Genomic DNA, 26202 nt, shown 5'->3' on the forward strand with positions numbered 1-26202 from the left:
CTACATACATTAAATCGAGGTAAGCCGAGTCCAGAGTCATTTGTTTCTTCAGTTCAACATTTGATGTGGTCATGGGGCAGATGCGTCTTTAAGCAATACCATCTACACTCTGTGCCCTCCTCAGATCTGCCGAGATTCACAGTAAGAAAAGCAACAACAGTCGTGGGAAGAATAACTAAGCAATAGTCATACTTCAGATTGTTCTCTGTAAAAATTCACGGGGTTTGTACGATTGTACCATGCTGACGTGGTCTACATGTGACATACACGTATACATATGAGTGAGCGATGTCAGTTTTCATCTGCTGGAAGCTTATACCTGTAGCAGTCAGTGCTTTGTTCAACAAGGCAGGGGGACTGCTAATGTAAGATTAAGTTTTTCTTTCTTCATTCAGCAATTAACCAGATTGCTGCTGTGTCTGTGTTTGATTTAATTTTACAATCCTCAGAGGGTTTAAAGAGCTGCTGTCTGAAGCACCTGCTTCTGAAATAGTCATGTGTACTTTCTGCTTTCCTTTTTTTATACCTTTCCGTTCTCTTTTGCAGTACCGTGGTTCTCCATGCTCCTGATTTTCTTATGTTTTCCTTCAGAGGCAAAAGTTACAGTGATCCCGACGCAGTTTGGGCACAGCCACAAGTAGTCTGTTTGTCTTTCCTCTCTGTGTCTCGTAGTTAGAAAAGCATCATTGTGCACACAGTTCTGTTGATTTCAGTGGATGAATCCAGTTCATCCATCATGTTAGGCAGTCAAAAAACCCAACAAAAAACTCAAACAAAAAAATTGTCTAAATCCCAAACAGGCATCTTTGGAATCAGTAGTGCAAAATGTTTGCGGATTTCTTTTCCTTGACCTACTGCAGTAATCTCTTAATCTTCAAGTCTTTCCTAAAATAGTGGATCTGTAAATTTAAAACATGAGAACAATGAGAAAAAAAAGAAGCAAACATAAAGGTGGGTTGTTTTTTTTGTTGTTTGCTTGGGGTTTTTTGTTATTGTTGTTTTTGTTGTTTTTTTTTTTTTTTTAATCTCCCTCTAGATTCTCACTTACACCAAACCATTATACATCTCTCACAAGAGATGTGACCTGTAGGAAGATCCAGTTAGCATAAGGCAGTTTTCATCCACACCAGGCCTCTTTTGCATGGGTAAAGCACTGTGTAAATGCACAAGTGGAGAGTATGCTTTAAATGGTGGATAATTTGAGATTACAATTAGCTTTTATCAGTGCAGCCTCAGCTCTGTAGATAATTCTTAAATGGAAGAGACCTCCATCAGGGGTCGTATTTTAAATGCCAGGACTTTACAAACTTTGACTATCAGTCCAGCATTTTGGAGGTACTTTAGAAATGAGCTGATAAAATGAGCGGTTACCTTAAGGATTTCCACCTGTCTTTTTCCGTCTGGTTTTCTGGACTTTCACTTTCATAGGAAGCCAGATACAAACCTGGAAAAGGTAAATATGTGTTATTCCAACAGCAACAGTAACCCCCTATCTCTCTGCATTCTTATATGTCCTATATTGTACCACACAGCACGAGAAACTTTAAAACTTCATGGTCCACCAGGTAGCTGGTAATCAGCAGGACACTGATGTTTAGCTCACATTTTTTTAGCTCACCTTTGGAAAACTGTTAGGTTAATTTTGATGGACCAGTAAAGGAGCCCAGACTTAAAATATGTTAGCGTGACCTTCTTATACAATATTCAGCAGTTAAATGGTCTCTGGTTTTGCAGATAGAGATCCAGGCCTATTTACTCCACCACAGCACTGCTACCGAAGTGTTATATAAATGCTAAAAAAAGAGAGACAGTGAGAGCTGACAGCTAAACAAATAGGCTTTTTAAAAGTAAGGATATTCCCATCACTTAACACAACTTTATCTTCCTCGATCTTTTTAAAGCTTATAGGGACATGGTACCTTAGATGGATACAAAACACCCTCAAGGTAAGAATGTGCTACAGAAACCAGAGAAGGAACACAGTAGAAGAAAATAAACAGGTCTTTTTTTTTCCGCAAAACTTTGCCTTGTAGGATGAATTTTATGACACCAAAATGTGTCTAGGCTGTAGAGTCTCCTCTGCAAAAGCTGGTGGTGCATTAATATCTCACCATCTTCACAGATTTATTTTTTTTTTAATTAGGCTGTGATTTGCCTTCACACATATTTCTTCATTTGACTGTTTAGCGATGCTTTATTCTTTACTGCTGGAACCATCTCAGTATTCAAGTCTCTGCTACAATTCAATTGCATTTTAATATTCAAGTGTTGTCCCACCATTCTGCCACGCTGTAACAAGGAGAGTACAGCTGCGTTTCACATAGCACTGCTGCGCCTCTCTGCTACATTCTCCCACCTTTTACCCAGGGCAGGTCTTTCTGCTCTGCACTTCCCCTGGGTAACAGGGGAGCTTTACTGTGGCTTCTGGAAAGGGCATCTCGTGAAAGCAGGATGAACGTAGCGGAGAGCACGAGAGAGAAAATCTGCAAAGAATTAGTGGGTTGAGGTCACCCTTTTTTGGTCCAGCAGCCTGAAAACTGTACTTTCACTTTTTGTCCCTTTAGAGTCTAAAACCAGAACAAATGTCTCCATCCTATCTCCTTTCGATACGTATTACTTTAATCACATTAATTATTCTATTTTGGCAGTCATTCTTAGGATTTAGGCAGGATTTTTGAAGCAGTATTTTGTGTTCTGAAGCAGTCTGAAATAAAAACTGTCTGGTCTGATTAAATCAGATTAGTACAGAAAACTGCCTATAGAATCAAGAAAAAATAAACCCAACACCAGTATAGCTTATGGGAATATAGCTACAGACAATTCTGTGCGTGACAATGTACCAAGAGACAACTGACACGAACCAATATGAAATGACACAGTCTGACACGCTGGATACGAAATTGAAGAGGGCAGATAAGTATAAAAAGACAATCAGAGAAATAATGTCAGAACAGGGCTTTCATAGCTACGGCTTAAATTAATTACTAGAAAAGATTTTCTTAAAAATGTCTTTAAAATCTTTTCTGTAAATAACATATTTCTTTGCTGCAGTGGAAGAGGTCAGCTGGACTGCCGTCACTCTGGGCTGCGTTCACTGAAGAGATGACGGTGCCAGTTCGCGGAAGAGATTAGTTCTGGCTCCATCAATCACAGAATGAGCGGCTAAGGGACAGCTGACATTCACAGCGGTCCACGACATGGTTGCGTGGCCTCTTTTTGTGATTACAAAAAATAGGGCCACGATGGCAACTTCCTAGACAGTGCCTTGTAGAGAAGTTATGGACAAGAGTAAAGCGATCAGGCAGCAGCATCATGAGCCAGGAGGTTATGTTTGCGAAACCACATCGATAGACTGGGGGTAAACAAGCCGCGTGACAGGAAAGCTAGGAAAGAACCGGGACGGGTCAGTGAGAGACACCACCAAAGCATGGATCAGGCTGTTAATTAGTAGTGATGAAGAGACATATTTTCAGTGATTAGAGATTGTACAAAGTCTTACCATCTTCAGTAAAAATGGGAGCAGTATGCAAGTAGTGGATGATGTTAGGGTCTTGTTCAAAGGGACATTCCACTTGCTTCCATGTTATAAATTCTCCTACTTGCTTAGCCAGTTCCAGAAATTTCTGTAAGCATAAAACCATTCCACTCAGATACAGTAAGATTTTCTCACTAAAACAACTACACCCAAGCAGAAGACCGGGATCCAGGACCTCCCGTGCCAACCATAAAGACATTAGGAGAAAAGACCCTCATATGTTTTAGACAGGTACAGTTTTGCAGTTCATTTACAGGGCAAAGAGAGAGGAAAGGGTGCGCTACCTTTCTTCTTACAAGCCCTCTCAGTTTGTACTTACATGAAAATGTACCCATGAAAAAAGGTATGGGTTACACATATGTACTCGAGAATAGAGGACATAAACTTTGATGGAACAGAAGGGGGCAGAATTAGGTATAAATTACATAAAGGGGAGCGACTCCAACGCCTCCCAACTCTTTAGGCCTTCTAACAGTTTGGATATAATTTGAGGCGATGCCAGGCTCAGTGTCTTATGCATTACTCACTATCTTACAATGCCAATAACTGAAGGAGAAATTTAATCCAACCAAAGCGATGCCGAAAAAATTACTTACAAAGAATTTGAGAGCTCAAGAACTATTTTCTCATTGAGACTGGGCAGTTTTTTTGGAAGTGCCTCATCTCCGCCCCTCCAGCAGAATGCCAGCACACAGCCATGGCAGCGCACAGCCCAGCGCAGAACACCCGAGCGCCAGCGCACTGCCACTAGCAACAAGTTGTACTCGTGTAAAACCATCTGCTCCAGCAGAGAACTGGGGTTACTCAGGATATGTTACTAATACTACCTAGTGCCAGGGCTGTGGGGGAATATAAATCCTTCTGTTGCATTTAATAGAAATTCTTATGTGTCAAACATACAGGCAGGAGATAACATATCTGAATCGGTACATCAGCAGCGTGACATTTACCTCATGGACACAATGACTCTGTGCTCTATATGCAATTCTGCTTGTATTCTAAGTTTTCTTTAATGACCACAAGTAATTTATGTCTTACTTTGACAAACCTCCTTATTAAAAATGAGAAAGGGCTAAAAAGGCAGATAAAATAAAGTATAAAGTGCTTTATACTGATTTGTTTATGTGTCTGTGTAAGAAAACTATTTTTCCATGTTTTCTGTACAAGTCATCTTCCCCTCCAAGCCGTAAGTAGCGTCATTTATACAGCTGACACCGTATTTCTAGCAGCTAACCGACATCAAGCAAGGTAGGATGATCTGCTTGTAATGTTTACATAAATTATATATATTAATTCTTTTAAAAAACATTCTGGGATTGGTTTAACCTTCGCAAAGCCTCTTAAGATCATCCGTTTTGGCATATTCTGTCTTTGTTGGCCTGCACCAAAATTGCAGGCAAATGGTCTCAGACAGTGCTATCAGAACGGGATAGATAAAAACATTTTGCAGATCTTACTTCGAAGTTGACATGTCCATTTGGAAGGCGATTAGCACATCCTTCATTCAAAAAATAAATGTCTTTGATCAATAGGCTGAAGAAGGGGATCACAATCTGTGAAGAGAAATGACATAACTATTATCTTTCTAGTTCACTATTTTCCCTGCATGAACAAAGAACTCAATCAGGAGAGAGGAGAAAAAAGAAATATTAACTTTTCAGTGTGCTATGCACTTAGAAAGCAGTACAGCGACAGGCAAGCAAAAAGGCAAGAGGGTATAGAGACACCTTCAGCCATCAGGAGAACATACGCTGAAATAAGTATGAACTGAACGCAGCGTTCACTGAGCAGAATAACATGACTAAGAGAATGCTAATAACCCAGTTTATTATCAACAGCATCACTGCCTGATGACAAGATCAGACAGCAGAGAGGAAAATAAAATTGCAGAGCTCTTCCTTTCTGTGTTGGGTCTTCATAAGCAAAGATGCTGAATACACAAATCAAGCAATTTAAAGGCAGCTGGAAACCAAAGAACCAGTATTGTCCCTGAACAAGGAAAGACAGAATAAAATTTGATGACCAAGGACCTGTCTACAAACAGTTGATCAGGAGCTGTTTCATTTTCAACAGCTCCATGCACAGCTACCTCTTGAGGCTGTAATTTCCTTCCTGGTACCTGATTAGTACAACCTGCTCCTCCAAATTAACCTGCAGACAGTAGGATTGAAAATATTAAGTTGGTTGGCAGGAAACTGCCAACAGTAGCCAGAGAGATCATTGTAGCGCTCAAAGTAAGCCCTGGGCATCAGTCAGGGCAAAGTGGCATAGAGCAGTGATCCAAGCCTTCTCTCTAAGCCATCAGTCAGCTCATAATTTGCTATAGAAAAAAATCTCCTTCTGGGTAGGGCTCTTGAAATTAACGGAATTACAGCAGGGATAAATTTGATGCCAGATGTTCTACAGCAGAAAGCAGCAACAGCGCTCCTGAAGCACATCCCCAGCACTTCAGCAGAGCCCCAGACCGCAGCAGACTCCCTCCGGGTCCTCTTGTGTCACCAGTCAAAGGGAAAAGAACCCAAAGGACCAGTCCATGACAAAGTTGACCCCCAGGGCTTTGGAATTTGATATTAAAATCTGAGTCTACCCACCTCTTCAGCAGTGGTACTGTGACAGAAAAAGGCCACTTGGGGGGTTTGAGCTATAAGGTCAGCAGCCACCTCTGTGAGCATCTTCCCGTGGCAGCCAACACCTGTCTTTTAAGCCACTAAGTACAAACTTAATCACCACGAACTTAAAGGGAAGCTCATCACACAGCAGAGTGTCCAAATGTTTCCACTGGCCCATTTGTAAATTAACTGAACTGTAGCTTATTAAGTGTGCACCACAGTTAAAGTGCCCTCACGGCATGCAAGACCAGCCAAGGGCGCTGGTGACAACAAAACAACCCTTTAGTGAAGTATTTAATGTTGTACTGTGATTCCATCTCATGCTGTACATCAGCTGCAACGGGATATGAAATGGACCCAGAACAGAGTGGCAGCTGTTATTTTCCAGCCTACAGCCTTCGCCGTGCAACAGTGAGCGTGAGCAAGTCATAGACGCGAAAATACCGAGGCACGGAGTCTCCAAGCCACTACCAACTCCTGCTGTGACAATGGAAGCCAATTTCTATTTCGGCTAAAATACCACATGCAGTAAACTGCTAAAGATCTGCATCTCTGCTCGCTTTTTTATGGGACAGCCATAGATAAACTCTGTAATGTCAGCGCAATAGCCATAAAAAAGCCTGGACTGACGCTCGAAGAGCCACTGGCATTATCCTGATACATCCCACTGATATAATACAGGAATGTAAACAAAGCACAGCCTAACCCCCCCAAAATGCTGAGCCCTCCTGTCAGGGTGAGGTGGAGCAATTTCCAGTCAAACTGAGCTAAGTGTGTTTCATTCTTATATCACCCAAACTAGATCAATCAACCTGAGGTAAAGAATACAATTCAGTCTCTGGGGTCTGTTTTCTACCAAAAATGATGATAACTGTAACCAGCGCGGTCTTACAAGGTGGAAAGATACAGAGAGCTGGAGCCGGACACTGCTCCCCAGCTAGAAATGACTGCCAGGTTCTGTCTACGAATTTTTTGCAGGCAGATGCGAGCTTGTTCTGCCCTGCTCCACGCTGCCTGGGAGCCGCATCACCAGCGTGAGTGGTACTGAACAAGAAGGGAAAGCCGTGCTGAGCGGGAAGGTCTATACGAATGTGGGCTCCACGCCGTGCTAACGCGGCTATGCAGCCACCGGGCAGCTCAGAGCACGGGTACAGCTGGTTCTCATCTGCATCCAAAAGGCGTCAAAGCCGTACCCTAGGATGCCAATTCTCTACACGTTTCCAGGGAATTTCTGTCTTTGGGTCACCATTATTTTCCCCAATAAAAATATGTTACCCTGGGTGTTTTGTTTTCCAAATTTCTGTAGGAAAAGCAACAGAAGTGGATATAGTTACACTCTCATGTTGGCTTCAATCCAGGCACTTTGCTAGCACCAAATCTGGGTTAGTGCCAGAAACTCGTATTTCACTCCCTTTTGATTCCCCCCCTCCCCGTGCCATCCAACCCACCCACATGCTGAAGGACAATTGCCTCCTGCAGAAAGAAGACAGCTAATGAGATCAGACATGTTCTTCCTCCGTCGTATCAGACAGCAACAACACGCAGTACCGCGCTCTACATACTCCCAACATTTCAATGCCAGAGACATGTCATTAGTACAATGCCGGGTTTCCCAGTGGAATGACTTAATTTTGGAGGTGGCATAGGTCAGCTGACTGCATAGATAAAACCAGACTTAGTTCCTAACAAGTGCACCCCCCCTGAATTCTGCATGGAACATCAGCCCTTCTTCATTAGCAGCTCTCTCACCCTGCGCTTTGGCAGGTTTACTTCTGCCGCTGTGAGCGCTGCCTTGCCATGCCTTCGCACAAACCTGCTCCCGACCAAGTAACGAGCGGTTTTAACTACGCCATTTACACACTGAGAGAAGGGCTGGATCAGAACAGCACGGACGGAGGTCGGGGGATCCTCCATGAGATCCTTCTCCCACGGCCTGTGCCGCAGTCTCGCACGAGCACCCCGCGGGTGAGGATGGAGCGGGTGATGGAATCAGGCAGTGCTCTTTGTGCCAGACGGCCGGTGTCACAGGGGGGATTTGGGCGAGATGCGCGCACAGCAGGAGGAGGGAGGGTGTCCCGGGTCACCGGCTCACCCTCTCTCCCTCTGAGGATATAATTTAGCCCTTGAGCTGTGCTTTTGTTCAAGTGCTGTGCAAACCCCAGCAGCCAAGACGCCAGCCCTGAGGAGAGAAGAAAGTAATGTTTCTGGTGACTCTGCCAGTTAAATATTATCTCCTCAGAGCCTACAGGCAGTTGCTTTTCCTGCGAGACAGAACCCACTGCTTAGGCTGTTGGTCTGCGACCAGAGCACTCTCTCCGGAGCCCCGTCCCTCTCAAGCAGAGGGACCGAGGCCCGAAGCCCCCACGTGCGCTCCTGGGGCGGCCGCTTGTCGAGGAGAGGGGCGTCGGGGATTGGGATCTCAAACTCTGGTAAGCACAACTCAGTTTGAAGATAAAGATTTTCTTCAGAGGGAGCTTTGCTACAAGTGTGCCAAGAAACAACATAACATCATTATAAAAAAACTGACTGTGTTCCTTCAATTTTATTCAAACTCATTAAAACAATAACTGATAAACTTGCTTAGAAAAAGAAACAAAATTCCTTAATTCCTACAGCAAGAATTACATGATCTGCTGTCTCTGACACTGTAAAATGCCCAGTGTGAGTAGCTACCAGATCATATGCTTGAGCCTTTTCTTGAGCTAATGTCATCTACACAAGGGAAACAGAATATGGGCTTTTTCTTATGTAAAATAGATTCCTTTCAATCTAATAACCTCTCTGCCCTCGGTCTTAACCAGCTACGGGTAGCAATATGACAGAGATTGCCAACTTCCCCAGGAAATTAAGTCAAACGATAAAGCAACCGGTTGGAATACGTACGATGATCGCGGAAGAGCTAAACTGCAGAAGCATCTCAGACCGACAGCTCCGTGCTGCGGTGTGTGGGAGTTCAAAGAATTTCTCTGCCAGTCACAAACACCCAAAGCCATCGTCTCCCCTCTGCACAGAGAAGTGCTTTTCAGAACAACTCAGCGTATTCCCATTGCAGCTGAGTCAGCCTGCAGCCAGATGCTGATCTCATTTCACTCTAAAAGCTGTGAGATTCCATTAGCTTCAGCAGATTTACATCAAATTTACAGAGATGTGAGATTAGTATCTGGCCTGGCTCCTCTAGTGCATGAATATCAAATCCCGTATTACGCTTGTTCACGCAGTATCTCCTTTACCTCAGCCATGCTCTGCGCAGAGATCACCCCGTTTATGACTATGTACAATTGCAATGTTAAAAATGAACCCGCTTTCATAAAACAAGAGAGTTGAATGGAGAAATAAGAAAATTAACAAGAAACAAGCTGGGGCACAAAACAGGAGGATCCTGCACCAACGTCTTGTCAATCTGATTTTTGCAGCATCAGTGACATCTCAGAAAGCCACGTATCTGCCATGAACACTGATAAAACACTTCAATTCCTGCTCTCCAGGACGGCAGCAACAACCAAATGAAATGAAAATTCAGGAGGACAGAATTTCACCCCAAGATTCGCTGCAGTTGATTCAGACTAGATTTCTTTGCAGGACTTGTGGTAAGTCACCTTTCCCTAATGTAAATGGAGAACCACCTCATCTGTGAGCGCTGTGCCCTTTGCTCGCTATCTGCAGTCACGCAGGGCACAGTCGGGGCTTGTCTGCACAGGGGCCTGCCTGGCACAGCTGCAACGAGAGGCAGTGCCACCTGAGCCTGCCACGCTGATGCTCCATACCAAAATAAAAGTCGGTTTTAGGCTGGAATACCTGTTCCATCGGGTTTATCAATCTAAACAATGTGAATTTTCCAGGGAGATAGAGATGCCTGCAACAAAGCCCTCCGTGATGCGTGTTCCGTCCTCTCTAGCTCCCCAGCGTCTGCGAGCAAGTCCACAAAAGCCCTGTCATCCATTTTGGACTCCTTTCAGCCACAGATTTACATTTCCAATTGCATTTAGCAGTGCGCAAGCCTTGCACTGGTGACCCGCGGAAGGGAGGAGAGCAGTTGCATCGAGTCTTCGGGCCACTGACTCTCAGCAGCAATGCCCACCATCCCGTTGGAGATACACGGGCTGCGGTCACACCTACCTTCTCCCTGTTGCTGTGAGCGGTGAGGGATCTGTGGGCAGCCCCCCGCAACGCTGTTCTGTAGTTATAGAAGTTGCCAGTAGGGTCCATCTGGTGCTAGATACACAAAAGAAGACGTGTTGGTTAGAAAGCGACCCGGGTCCTCTGAAGACAACCTTACCCTCAGGTGTAGCAAAGCCTGAACAGAACCTAGCCTGCATCTTCAAAATCCACGTACACACAAAAACCCATGAGCCAAAAATACAATGAAAGATCTACAGATCGTGTCTGTTTGTACCTTTGATTTTTCTAGTAACAGCTTACTGAGCTTTTACGTGACAAATAAGAACTGCACATTGTATCGATGCCAAATCCTGGTATCCTCAATACAAAAAACAACCTTGGGCTGTGTTCACTCCACGTTCAAGGTATAGCTAGGGAGCTTTACCTTCAGCGTTGTGTCTGTGGCCAAACAAAACCGGCATCAGTGGAAGCACTGTGGCTTGCATATAGGCTCAGATTTTTTTTTTTTCTTCCCTCCTCCTATTTATTTGAGTGCTCTGATTCCCCTCTACATATCAGCAGCTTCACACCTTCCTCCCTACACCTGGGAAACTTCAGCCAGAATCTGGCACTCTGCCTGTGAAACATGTCTGTAAGCATCTCATAGCTGGATAACAATGTGAAAATACACAAACAAAAAAATCCACAATATATAATTCAAGCAGTGTATCAGCACTTTTTTTTTTTTTTTACCTCAAGAATGAAAAATTTGGCTGTTTTCACTTTTGACCAAGTCTTCTTTAGCCTGGAAACTGGACTCATATTCATTCCAGCTATGAGTGAGAAAGAAGAAAAGAGAGCCACGGATCAGAGTCAGGTTTTCTTTTTCATCTGCAATAGCTGATGGAGAGGTCTGGTTAGAAGCTGTACTTACAAATGATTGCCATCAGCGAATTAAAATTCCCTATGTTAAAGCACTCTCGGGCAACGTCAATGAAGAATTCGATGACTTGTGCTCGCTGCTTCTTTTTTGCAGGCTGCAAATTAAAATAAACAAATATCTGTAATAAGCACATGCAGAATCGGAGGGCATCTTTGGTATTTGTTCCATATACATCTGCTATCAGTCTCTGGCCCCAAATCTGTTCCTGCAATCCAGTGGATGCTGGTGAGTGGCAGTGTCTAAAATCAAAGCTTTCATTGCAGTCACACAGAAGACATGCACGGCAGTTCCCAGGCTTGCCTCCGTCGATGTTTCGCGCTGGAACGGGCAGCCCAAACAGCCCTGAAGCAGCTCAGCTCCTGCTGCCCTCCCTCAAGGCAGTGGGCGCATCAGCACACACTTTCCTAAGGGCAGGATTTCACACCCATGTAACAGCAGCATCTTTCTCCCAGAAAGGCTTTGTTTCATTGCATTAACCCCTTTCCCCTCTTCTGGCCCTTTCAGCAGGACGGCCAGGACAAACGGCAGCTTGCATTTTAAATCCACATTTTAACTGGACTGGAAACACCCCACCTTTTCAAAAGATGATCTTCAAATGGTAACGCTTTTGAGTCACAGGCTATCTAGGCTATTTATACTGCTGCTATTCCTCCCTTCCACGCTCTTTTCAAAGGAGAAAACATTCATTTCATTTTGATGAGGCCAAGTTAAACAAACTAAAACCACTACCAAGTTAAAAAAACAACTAGTCACAGCTACGGCAACGGGCAGCAGGACAAAGAGCCACGCAATGGGAATTCACATGCACAACAGAGCTTTCGGATGACAGATAACAAATACCGCTCCACTAGAATCTTTTCCAGCAGAAATCTCACAGGATAATTCAAGGCATTTTTTCCTCTCTTTTTCCCTGCAGGGTTCATTATTCCACACTGCGCTCCTACTACATCAAGAGAACAGCGCATCCCCCGTGTGTCGCCAGCTCTGTTTCGCAATATGTTTGTCATTTATCAGGTCGCTTCTGCGAGTGCAATATTACTAAAACTTACCATCAGATGCTTAGCTAGGCTGTAAGAAATAAATCCCCAGGTTCGCTTATTAATGTAAAATCTCAAACTGGTACTTCGGGCATGTGGTAAAACAGGCCACGTGCTTTTCGCTTACCATGCAAATTTCTGTTGCTACAAGATAGCAGAGTCTGTTGAACCATTTCACATAGGCCTCAAGGTTACTCGTCTTCTTCTGTTCACTGAAACAAGTCTGGGGAGAAAAAACAGCACAGAAAGACATGTAACTGTGTTTCAGATCGCTCGGATAAATACTACACAAAGGTAATTATCGGCCACCTCTCTCTCACGCACGTGGAAGACTGCGCATTAAGGGCCCCTCTCAAAAAGTCAGCAGGTAGGGGGGTGGCAGATGCCCAGGGTCTCGCTGAGTGTGTCACACCGCACAATTCACAGCGGTGCACAGAAAACAGCCCCGTTTTGCCTGCAGCAAGTGTTCACCGACACAGTCTGCGCTGACCCTCGTTCACCGGGATATTAACAGCCGGGGGACATCGCGGGATTCAGACAGCAACAAGAATATGCAGAAAAAGTAAGAGAAGCCCAGTCTTCCACAGCACGCTGTGGCTTTGATCCCAGGACTTCCTTCACTTCAGTAAATGTAATTGCTCACAGCCCTTTTCTGGAGGGGAAGAGACCATAATTTGGTGAAGTGAACAAGAGATAAGCAAGAGAAAGCACCGTTCTAGTTGCTTCTTTATGGACAAAAATATTTCCCTTATTGAGTTTTCAGGATAATAGTCTCTCTAGTAACCAGCTCTGTCTTCATGGCTGCTCTTGAACAGGTCACGCACATGCCAGAGATACTTCACGGATAAGAGCTGTTACAAGAAGAACATTTTTCACTTTTTTTATATGAATCTTAACATAAATTCCCATAACCGATACAGGCTGTGGGAGCAGATACTTGGCTGAACTCTTCCAGTTCCTGTGACATCAACAGATGATTTGACTTCAGCAGAGTGATAGGGCAGTTCACACAGCCTGAAGATGTTGCTTAGGATTACAAGAATTCAAGTCCTCTTCCCAGCCCTAAATTCTTAGAGTGTCCGTCTAGGACATACTGCTCCCTGGAGTTTACGTGATTTATTTGAACGTTCATTAACATCCACTAGAGGGTATCAGAGAATACTGATTTTTTGTTTTATAAAGATGATTATTTCCTAGAGCTGCCATAAAAACATGCCACTGAGAAGAAAACCACAATACATAAACACAAATCCAGTAATGTCACTGGGATTAGCCATATGATGTAAGTTAAGCAAGTGACTAAAATCCCTTAAGAAATGGACTTTGTATGACTCCCAAGGTAATTCAAAGTAAGAAAATATTCACCTGTGATTCTGTAACCAGGCGTGTTTACAAACAGAAATCACAGTACCATGGTATGGAGTAAATCTTAGCAAGCCTGAAATTCCTAGCCGTTTTATAAGTAGATTACATACATACATATAAAATAAAAAATATATTTTAAAAGCATCTCAAAAGTAAATGTCAGCAAACGGCATGGAAATATCAAACAAAACAAAGGAAACCCAAAGCAGCCCCAGTCTCTTCTTGCGCTCTGCGGTATTGTTCCTCGTTATAGCAAAAAAGTACACAAAACCTAGGTTTTGTTCTGAATATAGCATTTCCATCTCAACACTGCTGTCCTGTGCCAGGGCTTAAGGACCACAGCTAATACCACAAAACTTGTGAAAAATGTGCAACAGTTAAAATTGAAGCAGACTGCTTTTTAAAGGTTAAGCTTTATAAATGGCAACAATATTTAGCACCTCCCTAGCATCTTCCATCTGCAACTCCGAGTGCTTGATAAACATTCATAAGCGAAGCCTTTTGAAGCCCTCATGCAAGAAAGATATTTAATATGATCTCCAGCTGGAAGGAATTCAGAGCAGAGCCAACTCCCGGTGGTTAACAGGGGCGCTCTTCATGGGTCAGGGAATGATATGTCACTCCACATAAGGTTTGTGCTGCTATGTACCATGCTCTGCCAGGTCCCACACGATCCCTGGGCTATACCTTACCCTGGTGCCGAGGCTCTTCCAAGTCATCGCTGGGACCTCTGGTCAGCCCAGGCAAAGGGTGGAAAAAAGTTCCGGACTATCTCTGCTTTCATCAGCTTTGCTGACTTGAAGCCAAATAATTTGTTAGCGCCGTGTCTTGTGTAAAACGTTACGGCAGTTTTGCTTTACTAAGTAGACCCTCCTGGGGGAAGACGTTGCCTTGAACCTAAAAGGCAATGCCGTGGTGCACCCCTGTTTTGCACCTGTTATTTCCTCTGTTATTACGCACTTCGTTGAAGTCACAGAACTGTTACTGGGCAGCACCTCAGAGTTCAGATTTGCGTTTGAAGAACACGCATAACTGTCAAATAGCTTGTCATAGTCCATCAAGATGACTTGCTTGGATTTCCCATCCCACCATTATTTTCAGGCTCTCCACCTCTCGCTCCAATCTTTCCTGACCATCTTAGCTGATGTTTCCTTATGTTTACTCGGTAACCTCAGCTTCTCTTCACATCTTTGTAGTATTCTGTGCTGGCCCTGCACTGGAAATTCGAGGCACAGCTACAGCCGTTGTGTGTACATTAGTTTATTGTTGAACATTTACTTCTTCCTTTTAACATCCCTTCCCCGCTATGGCTTTATGCAATTTGATTTCCCTCACTTCTGCCTCTCTCCCACTCTTCCAAAATTCACTCCAATTTAGTGCCTTCATTTGATTTTTTTTCATTTTACTTAGATACAGATAATGACAACTGCTCGTTTTCAGCCCTGTCCCTCATGTTTGCAGCAGGTGGCTGAAATCTCAGTGTGGCTGGTTTGATATTTCACATTTCTGACACATCTTTGCTACCTTGGGGTTCCTTCCTAAAGGATGTGATCAATGCTCAGAATACTTGAAACACCAGTTCTGCCCACTCCCCTCTCCCCAGAACCAACTGCAGAAGTTCCATAACTCCAATAAGAGAAGGAAAGAGCCCAATGTTGCACTTTTCATCCATCCATCCATCCATCCATCCATCCATCCATCCATCCATCCATCCATTTTTCACCATTACAAGCTATTCTGGTGCTTTTAGGGCAGCACTATAAACAGAGGTCTTCCTGTTATGTTCAGCGTCCAATGATGACATTCTGCCATTGATGTATGATCTCAGTAGGAGCCCATATGCAGTTCCGGGGAAGAATTTGCCACCCTCTTTTGTGGTAGTATGTGAAATCTCTGACTCTCCCTCTCCAGCCAGGAAGTCTCTTTCCTTATTGAGGCACTCACTGAAATGCTGCTTCAAACCCCACTGGAATCAGTGGAAAGACTCCAACTGGCTTCCACAGACTTTGGATGAAGCCCTTATCAGGCACTCCATTCCCTGTGGTGCTTTGGGTTAAAAGTTATTGTGTAGAGAGAGAAGAGTATGTTGATTCATGACGCACTGACTCATTACTGTGGTGTCTGGGCACACACAATGGGCATTACATCACATCCAGAGTCTTTACGCCTTCAGTGCTCGGAACAGACATTCCCTGGTTGGGTACAGCCACAAGCCATCTGTCCTGGTCAAAGCAGGTTAGGAGGAACCAGCCAGAAAGCAGAACATCAGGGTGCTGGCCAGTCTCGGGCTAGGACATACTCTGACCAGGAAGGAATGTCAATGACCTGGCAGGGCGAGCTCTACCAACAGGTCCCCAACCTTGCTGTGAGAATACAGGTCATCAGTTGGCCTGGCCATGGTCAACACATGCCCCAGGCCCTGCTCTTCTGGATCTCATCACATCAGTTCATCTAGAACAAACACTAATCACAGGAGACACTTTGCATGCAGACAAATCATACCTTGGTGCCATCCAGAGGGTCTTTATGGACAAATGCCTGCACAAACTCCTCAGGTCCAATGTGACTTAGTCTTTCCTATTAGAGAGGGGAAAATAGAGAGAGAGGAAGAAATAAGAAACCACCCCAGAATCTCTTCTGTTTCTCTTGGTAAGACATCCCCATTATCTGTCCGCTCTGAATGGTGTTACTGAACTGGTAGACAGCCAACTAGCACCAGACATTAAAATTCATAAGAACAATTAGAGTTATTTCAGCAGAAAGAAGAAAATGAGAAAAAACATGTCTCATTACTGACAAACCACAGTAAGAGCCCTCTCCACTGCGCAGAGAGAAAGGTGCTGGATGCACAAGACCCCATCTGGGAGCCAGCAGACCTCAGTTCTGCGCTTGACGCTGCCACAGACCTGCTGTGGTCCAGCATTCCCCAATAGCCTTGTTTCCCAGCTGTGAAAATGGTAGTAACGCTGTGCTCTGGTGACCATAGCAATCCGTTGCTCATCTGCGCACATAGTGCTCTGACCCTACCTCCCTACCCAGGGAAGCTCAGGTGATGCTCTGGGGTGGTGGCTCTGTGCCACTGAGGAAGGCAGGCATTGAAGATGCACAGGTTTACATTAAAGGCATTGCTTACACTGTAGAGGGTCCCAGGCATTAACCAAAACAAGAGTAAATAAAGCATCCAGATGTCTCTTAGTAAAAGACAGGCCATCTCCACCAGCTCCTGAACAATCCTGGCAGTTCCAGCCATACCACTGGCCTTCTTTATAGGCTTCTCAATTCCCTTAAATATGTTTATTAGAAAAAATATTTTGAGTAGGTTGCAGGTCACAAAGGTATTTCAGAGGAGGTATGTTGGAATTCTTACAGCCCAAACTTCGGACACTCAAGCAACAATAAAATCAATGGTAGTTTTGCTGAAGTGCAAATTCTATGGCTTTTTCTCTTGGCTTCTTACCTTGTCACTGATAACTGTACGGGACTTTCACTAACAAATAACTGTTATTAAATAAGTAGCAAATAAGTCTTACTAATACAGAAGCATCAGACAGTTTTCCTGCAGAGTAGTTGGTGTACTGGATGCAGTAAGTAAAAGAGAAGGTAGAGACTACTGATTACAGTAAAGTGGAATGAAAACCTCTGGCTGCATCAGTTTTAAAAGTGCAGGGATGCCCCGGTACAGGGAATCTCCCCTTGGGAGCCAGTTGTACTGTGGAAGAAAAGAAGAGCAAGAGAAAAACTCCAGGCAAAAGGACTTCTACTCTCTGGCTTAAGCTATATAAAGCAGAGAGCCAAAGTTGCATGTTCTGAAAATTAACCAAGGTGAGAAGATGAACCTAAATTTGGGGGTTCTGAGCTATTCCACTTCTTAACAAATAGAATATCAACTACCTTCAGAATTCCCAAGGCTAATTCCTTGATATCCACTCCAAGCCACAGTCCATTTCATGGTTTGTTTTCCCAGCCTTGCTCTCAAGGATGAACACTGTCTACAGCAGGACAGGCAGCAGGGAATCATTACAGCACCAAGAGATCTGCAGATGGCAGCAATGTTTTATGTTCTTCTTTGAACATCCAGGAGGTCTACACAGAGGACCTGAACCCGGGAGAAGAGTGTGCAACACAACAGTCTGTCCAACATCTTGGTACTGCAATCGGAGCAAATACCATCAAAAGCCTGTTGGAGAGTGGACTGGGGTCCAACAAGGGCAGCAGCAGGACTTGGTGTGGGTGGTACTTGCACACCCTTGTATGTCTGTGCACAAAGTCCCAAAGGGAAGAATGAAAAACACATCAAACAACTCAGATGCTTTGTGTATCTGTAGGAATGCATTTGAACTGTTAAAATTTCTTCCAAATTAATAAAAAGGCTAATGACCAGCCATTTCAATAGCACCTTCAGGGTGGGGGGCTCAGAGCACCTTACAGAAGTGGGAACGCCTTGACCTTCCTGGGACAACGACCGGCATTTCACAAATAAGCAAGCTGAAAAAGGGACGTGACGCACCCCAAGATGCACAGGACCGCTCTGATACATGGCCTGCTTCCCAAGCATCTCTTAACCTGTCAAACCCGGCCTCCTGCTGCAGTGCTGAGACAGCACGGGATGTGCTGCAGCAGTGCAGACATTTTTTGGTTATGTCTGGAATACTTAGCAGCTGATGGCTTAAAATAATATCTCTGACTGCAGAAGTTGGGAACCATTCCCACTTACCAGCTCCACATGTGTCAGCTGCTGAGCCAGAGTGTAAGGGTCACTGCAGACGCTCAGGATTTCTCTCTGAATTGATGGAGGTTTACTTTTAAAGGCAACCAGCTTATCAGAGACAGCAGCACTGATCTTGACAATCCCTTCTTGCCCATGGCTGAGGGTTGCAAGCTTCTGATTCAGGGTTTGCAAAAGCTGATTCATCTTTTTCCAGTAGGCCTGGAGAGACAGGGGGAGAAAGAAACATAAACCCCTCGCAAAACTTGACAAAGGAGTGTTTTTATGCTGAATTTTCCCTTCTGCAAAATACTCCTAAGCCAGCAACAGGTTACCATTTTATTGTCAACAAGCCTATTTCAGAATAACCAGTTGGCTTAATTACAGTTCTGTGCTCTGGACCACAGAAACAGACTGCAGTCAAGAGAAGAGGCGGGCAGGGCTGGTGGGCTGGGCTGGCACCGAGACTCGCATATTCCTGCCAACAGCAGGATCAGAGGAGATGTCATGCTACAACATGAGTTATTGCAGCTTTCTGGAGCGTAGCGGCATTCGGTATCTATCCTTTATGTCTGCTACGCGTTGGCCGAGAACTCTACCTGTTAGTGTTGCCTAGTCAACTCTATTTATTAGGAATAAGAAATGTTTCTAACACTATTCCCTCCATCCTTTTGAGCTGAGAGCAGCAGAAGCACGCAGCTACTTGCTGTTGGAGTGGTCTGAGCATCGCGTGGCTTTGAGTATTTAATATCCAAAATGTTAATTGCTATTAAAGAAAGCTCATATCGTATTCCAAGCGCAGCCACGTGCTCAGCAGGGTGATGATTACTAAGTTGCTCAGGTTGTTCTCAGAGCTGGAGCAGCTCTTTACAGACAATGAGTGGAGCCACTGGCCATGGAGGATCAGCAGAAAGAAATGCCTTCAACTCTTCATGACTGACAGATGCAGACATGATAAAACTGAAACAACTGAGAGAACTGGTGGATGGGCTCTAAAGACATGGATTAATGTCCCTGGGCAAAAGACTCACATGGAGCACAGGGCGTACCCTACTGAGGAACACGGCCTCATGGGCTTTCCCGGCCAGAGAAAGGAGCATCGGGCATGGGTGCAACGGGTGCTTGCTCAATTTCAAAGCACAGGGGCCCTTGGGAAAATAGTTTGCAGGCTGGCCTGCTACCAGCTCCTCTTCCAGCACAAAGACACAGTGGAGAGATCCTCTGGCTGCTCACACGTGGAATAACTCCTCACTCCCCATCCAAACAGAATTTAGTAACGTCAACTTGCCAGTAACATCAGTTTGTAGTCTGTCAGTGTGAAACCAGAGCTGGCACGAAGCCCTCTTCTGTTACATCTGTACGGCGCAGCAGATGTATGCCCTGGCACCCTCCACGCAGTCCTCATCATCACAACAGGGACTTGGCCAGAGTGCACCTTCCCACAAAGACCAACACACACCTGTGTTGCATCCCAAGCTGTACACAGCCCAAGTGAAGTCTTGGGAAGTACTCCTGAATCCCATGGTTCAGGTACAGCCTTCTTCTTCTTCAGACTTTTGTAGACTGTGGACAGTCTTCAGTGTTAGGCACTGACAGCACTCATGGCTTAGGTGTTCAAGGTACCAGAAGCCAGAGTCAGCGCTCTTCTCACCTACACAGGATCCCATCCGCACACTGGAAGTAGCATCTCCTACTTCACAGTGAAGAATAACATGCTCAGTTCTACCCCGTCTCCGTTACAATCTGAGGCTGGAAACCTTCAGAACATCCTAAGTACTTCAACTTCTGCTGCAACACCATAACTATCATATGGCTTTTCTAGCAGAAGGTTTCACATTGCTGAGGAACCTCTCATTTCACTCAAGGAAGATGCTCTCTTGAGCTGGGCTGGAACAGGGCCCAGATAAGCAGGATGTAGTCAGACTTTTTTGCAAAATAGAGCTGATAAGTCCAAAATGAAGCAAGTACCTAGAAGGCTGGAGGGACTTGTCTTGGAGAATGACAACACATGTTCTATTTGGAAGTAAATCACATAGGAAAAGCGAAGATTGAGTGAGGAAGATGTAAAAATAAAGACTTGAAATAATTTTTGGAAAATTAACCCCCATTCTTTCAGTTTTTATCTGTTCCTGAAGTATACTAGCTCCAAGGACAAGAGACTACTGGCCGCCTTCATGTAATTCCTCATTCAAGCAGATGGTCACCCTTTTGATTTATAAAGACTGTCCTGGACCCAAACTACTGAACTGCATCTAATATTTCTCTGGTTTACATCTAGGTGTGTTTGCAAATCTGAGCACAACTTATCAAGCTCTACAAATATAATGTTATTTTTCAGTGGAAACTCAAATAGCAACATTTTTGGTATTTTGTGAACATACTTTGTAAACAGGAGAATTCATTTTGGTGCAGGGGGGCCGGCACAACACTGAAATCCAAGTCTTCTACAGAACATAAAACATTTGGCTAAAAACCTTCTAGCTGAAAACCTGTTTCTCTTTCAAAAGGAGTTTGGATGAGAAATCTTGGCCAGGCACGTCTGTGCAGTATCAAATTCTTCACTGTTTGGATTAAAAGCCAAAAAGCAGCACAAGACTGGTTGAAAGACATGCGTATTAGCCAGTCTTACAATAAATCCTTATCGAGAGATCTAGTTTCACCTAGTTTTGTAGGGAATACAGCGTAATAATATAGATATAGACAACAGTCAACAAAGATTCAGGTAAGCCAACCACCTAATAAAGAATGAAATAAGAGAGACAGTTAACGGACACAAAGAAGATTATTCAGAAATTAGAGCTCTTGAAGAGACTCACTGAAAATCAGTTGGGTGCACCCTTGTCTAGAAAGCTTTTCTGTATGTGTTGGGGGAGAAATTAAAAAAAAATAAAAATCCTGCTTTTTCCCTTTTAAAAGCATTTCCTGCCTTCTTTAAACTATGTTCACTAAGTGAAAACAACATTGTTCATTACCTTCAGCATGCTGGTAATTACCTTGCCACAAAGTGACCCCCCATTGCACAAGGGCTGCATGCTGGACTCTATCAACTGATTTCACTTCATTGCCACATTAACTGTCAAAAGAAGCATACTACTGCTTAATATTTAAAGAAAATGTTTCATTCTTAACTGGAAAAGTTCCTCTGAAGACGGCAAACCTCAGCAGGTGGCTTAGGAGCTCAAATTTTAATTAAAATTTCTAACTCTAAATGCAAATCACAGCACTTACTAAGAAATGCTTCTCAGCATGGACACCTTTATAAGCACATCACAGAGCCTTTAGAAAGTGGACTCTACAAAGGACAGGAGCATACACTGCAGGGGAAAATCCTGCATTAACCTACATGGACTAGATGACCTCACAAATCTTTCAATCTTTAATTTCTATGATCCACAATGGCAACAACTTTCTTCCAAACAACTAATGGGCACCACTACTCTTTCGTGCTGTCCCCTAAAAAAAAGGAAATTTACATTTGCAGCTGTTTCTTAAATTAATTATTGATTTTGCTGAGGCATAATCACTTGAAATAATAGTGCCTAGTAATATTTGAAAAACAATGATTTGCCCCCCAGGGCACCTACAAGCGTTGGTACACAGCTATGCCCACTCCAGAGCAAAGGTGTGGGCATAACCCGAGCAAGCACTCCACTTGCTCGGGTTAGGGAAATATGCTATTGCTTTGTATGCAAAAAGTTTATTTTTAGCACTTATGGCTCTTCACCTGGGCAGCTACTGCTTTTAAAGAGCAGCCATAAGCCCCTGTTCTCTGTCCTTTGGCTGGTTCATTCTTTCCAGCGGACATGATTTTGGTGGGTCTGTATAGGTTTCTCTCACTTCAGATGCTGAAGGGCTACAAGGCACCCTTCTTGGTGGTTGGCAGGAGCAAGTTCATTGCCTCTTCCCCTTGAGGGAGAAGATTTACTGCTCTAGTCAATGGAATTGAGGCCACCTTGGCTCTTTCTGAAAGTCCTTTGTGTTCCCTTCACCTCCATCGAAGCGTCATGCAACATGCCTTTCCCACCCCTTCTCTCCCATGGGCTGGCCAGCTGAGCCAACCAATGGATTGGTCGATGGATCGGCAGCATGGATGCTGCCCTACAGCCACCCAAAAGTGCCAGCCGTGATGCCAGCCCAGCCCAAGAGCAGCTGTTTCAATTTATCTCCTGTTTCATGTGGGTAGGAGGGTCCCATTTCATTCCCATTGTGCTGCAACCCTGCTAACCTGCAACCCTTCTCTCTTCTCTCCACCCCTCTCATTCTTGGACTCATGGGTATGTGCTTTTTGTTCCACTGAATCACACCCATCTGTGGCCTTAAGCTAGGCCTTGATGTAGCCAATGGAACTGAATTCCTCCACATCCCATGGTTAACCTAGAAGTAATTAGAGACTCTCTATGTACTATTTGCTCTTATCCTTATTATTTTAATGGATTTTTGTGGTATTTTTAATGTTTCTGAATTAATTTATGGGATTCACCCACCTGAATTAGCAAGCAGGTCTCCCAGAGACTCCATTCGCTGCGTCCTACTCTGCCACACACATGGCTCATGCATTTGAACACCAAGACCACAGAGCCATCTAGACTGAGTTTTGCCCAGCAGGCCACACGCTGCTGTCTTCTGCCACTTTCATGCTCCCAGAAAAGCTACGTGTCCGTAAACATTTGTATTTTCTTTAAATGTAAGGACCGACCCTTGCTATCTCACCGTATCAGCCAAGCAGGCTGGATTCACCAGGAGCTATCTCTTCGCCCATAGGTCCTGTGAGCTTTGATGGTGATTCCAGTGGCACCAGTCAAACTGTGATCACAGTCTGCTGCTCTGCGCCTCCTCACCTCCTGTCTGGGTCACTGCTTTACAATATCAACCAGCTCAAGCACAAGGGCCTGCGAACTCTTTTACACAGGACAGGAAGGTGTAAACCTTGTTAGATTCACTAACGAAAAATATAACAAAATGCAAAGATTGTATTAAAAAGAAACAACTACCAGACTGAAGATGTGTAAAGTAAGGAATGGAAAATTAGATTTTGGCACAGGTGATCAAAGACATAAGGAAATGGAGAAGGTGAGACAGAAAAGGACCATCAACGCCCTTTGGTTGGTTGCTCTTTCACAACCACTCATTTTCTCAGAGAAATGAAGGCTTCATCAGGTACTTTAAGGCAACTGATGATCTTTTTTAGCTTCCCAATGCAATCACTTGACGACTGTCTGCTTCCTCCACTCCTCATTCACTGAACTGAACATCCTGGAGCACTCCCTGAGCCGCTGCTTGGCCAGGACGGTTGGTCTCAGGTCACGATACTTCACTCCTCTGCTAGACTATAACTTGGGAGATCATAGCTCTGTTGATACTTGAATTGTTACCACCACATTCAGGCTATGCTATGCCTCAGATGTTCCATCTCTAAAACGGGAATGGTATTCTCTTACAATTCGATGTGCAGTAGATAAATTCCACTGATCACTCCCATGTCACTGCCACAGGGGTACCTAAACTGAGAGATGTGGCTTTCAGGGAAGCTATTACAGGTTTTAACCGTTAGAGAGCAAAACTGTAAGAGTTCCCAGGAAGAGGCACAAAACAGAATGTGGCAAAAGGAGGAAAAGGAGGAACCAAGTAGAAAAATGAACATAACATCTCCACACAATGTCCCAGGTCAGACATCCTCACCTCATCACACGGGGCTATCCTGTGAATCATGTCTTTCAGATGGCCAATCATCCGCTCTTCCTGAAAGTCATACGGGAATGTCTCTGTCCACTCTGTCAGCAACTGTAAGATTTTGGGTCCAAATTTTCTGATCCGTGCCTGAAATGGAAACCAGAATGACGGACAAGGATTGAAACATATTTACTCATTAAATTCTCCCAGCAAATATGTATCTCACTGATAGTGGGCCAGATTTTCAAAGAAGGAGCTGATGGTTGCACCTGCAAAATCTGCACACATGCAAACAAATAGTGCGGTGCACAGATGATATATTTTGGCATGCAAAATATACCAGTACTTAGATGCAGGCACGCCTGTTTTACATGCAGATTTAAATATTCTGCAGGCAATTGGCCAGGCTATGGTTGGATGTACATTTTGTTGGCGCAACCTTTATACCTTTTTTAAAAACATCTGGCCTTTTTACTCATTTGAACCACACGTCTTCCCTTTAGTACTTACAACCCTCCTATGTTTTCATCGTTTCCTGAAAAATTGATTGCAGTGCCTCTCTTGACCAACAAAGAGGTGAGCCTTTTACCTTCTGGCCTTATAAAAAAACCTGCTTAGCGACCACTGGCAGATGTAACAAGAGGAAGAAAAGACGGACAAAACACCAGCACTTTAGTAATTTTACCTGGGCTACTGATAATGTTGCTCTCTGCCCACATGAGCTCAAGGTCAAGATAGGACAAGGACACCCACTCCCATAACACACAGCTGATGACCACTTTACTTCCAGTGTAAATTTATCCAAGGATGCAGCAGTGGGAATGTGGGAATAGTCAGGAAAATGCAGGGCGAGGAGGGAAATGTGGGGAAAAAGCACAACTGGTGCATTAGTATTATCTCAAAAGACGGCCAGCAGGGCTGCTTCCAAAGCTTCCATTCTCCCTTAGCCAAGAACACGTGAAAAGGAAATTGCGTTAAACAACAAACTGCATTTTTATTTACAGAAAACACAGACCAAAACAAACAGCCTTCTTCTGCATCCTACGTACTGTAGCTAAAGCGTACCCTGTAATCAGCAAAAATTATACTCTTGAGCTCCACAGCTCTCTGCTTTTCAACCAAGGTGGTTAAAATGCACATTTCAGCTTTCCACCAACAACAGGTTTCAATGAACCACATCTCTAAAAATAACTGCTGTCAGCTAGCATTAAGCTCATGCTCAAGGACCAGCAGGTGGCTGCTAAAGGGAAAGCTTTATTGGAAACTACAAAGGTCTGGGGAGACATTTGCTCCAGCTGTGTAAACTGCTATTACGAATTGAAGGAGAGGACTTTGTGCAAGACACAGGGCACAACTCAGGGGATGGGAGGTCACTTGCGTGCAAAGTTTCAAAGTCAGCCCCACTCTCAGGAACACAAAATCAGCTGTGTCCCACCGACTCCGCGTTACTACAGGCTGGTCCAGGCTGCAGACTCACCTCAGGCAGATTGGGCGATCTTTGTAATAAGGTAACGTTTCTCATTCCTTGCAAATTTTAACGAGCAGCAAAACCTTGCAATGCTCACATTTTAATCCTCCAAAATTTACACCTGTCATAGCATCAGAGAACAGAACCCATCATACCTCAGAAAAACTGTTTTGGATGCTGCACTTCATACAGATATTTCTATTAACGTGGTCTGTATGGGCAACCCAAGTATCAGACTTCTGTGTAGTCTGGATGATTGCTCCCCATAGTGAGGGCAGAGCTCCTGTTACTCATGCAACCAGTTGCCTGGGCAAAAACAAGCCCACATGTTCAGATGTTGGCGATTCGGTATTTGAGGCCAAAAGTACAGTTTCAAAGCTGGAAAGGCTGATCTTGAGAATCATCTCAGAATTTTGGTGGTTTTGGGAAGTTGCAACTAATGCACGTTCTTCTTCCCTCCACTGCACTGAAGATGCATCTCCTGCTCCAGGTAATATACTGGATGGGTCTTCATCAATGCACCCAGGAGAGCCTGGGTGGAATCCAGCACTGAACAGGTTCCGGTGGGATCCCTCTCCACCCTAATGTCTGTGGGACCGCCAGAGGCAGCACACGTGTTGTTACACACTGTTATGGGTCTGCACAGTCCCTAGGGCAAAACAGGAGGAGCGCCGACGCGGTAACAGCTTGGATTTTCTCATTCTGTTCGCTCGTCACAGCCTCGCTACTGCTTCGAGTCATTCCTGGTGTGGCAGGCAGCGCCGCTCTGCAG

At 44.3% G+C, this 26202-nt stretch overlaps 1 protein-coding gene across 1 annotated transcript in view; it reads right to left on the reverse strand.

Annotated features, from left to right (window-relative positions):
* Positions 1 to 874: 874 nt before the first annotated feature.
* Positions 875 to 26202, reverse strand: part of RASGEF1C (RasGEF domain family member 1C) — a gene marked incomplete at its 3' end in the record, with an annotated part of 31065 nt that continues 5737 nt past the window's right edge. Inside the window, exons 4-14 of the mRNA XM_082490096.1 lie at positions 23972 to 24109; positions 18302 to 18514; positions 16090 to 16164; positions 12350 to 12445; positions 11177 to 11279; positions 10996 to 11075; positions 10261 to 10356; positions 4993 to 5088; positions 3500 to 3623; positions 1372 to 1444; positions 875 to 899 (exon numbers count right to left, since the gene is read on the reverse strand). Of these exons, the coding sequence (XP_082346222.1) occupies positions 875 to 899; positions 1372 to 1444; positions 3500 to 3623; positions 4993 to 5088; positions 10261 to 10356; positions 10996 to 11075; positions 11177 to 11279; positions 12350 to 12445; positions 16090 to 16164; positions 18302 to 18514; positions 23972 to 24109 (1119 nt within the window). The remainder of the gene's footprint in view (positions 900 to 1371; positions 1445 to 3499; positions 3624 to 4992; positions 5089 to 10260; positions 10357 to 10995; positions 11076 to 11176; positions 11280 to 12349; positions 12446 to 16089; positions 16165 to 18301; positions 18515 to 23971; positions 24110 to 26202) is intronic.

This window comes from Vanellus vanellus, assembly GCF_965231255.1.
Source record: "Vanellus vanellus genome assembly, chromosome: 13".
In the NCBI taxonomy this organism is placed as follows: Eukaryota; Metazoa; Chordata; class Aves; order Charadriiformes; family Charadriidae; genus Vanellus; species Vanellus vanellus.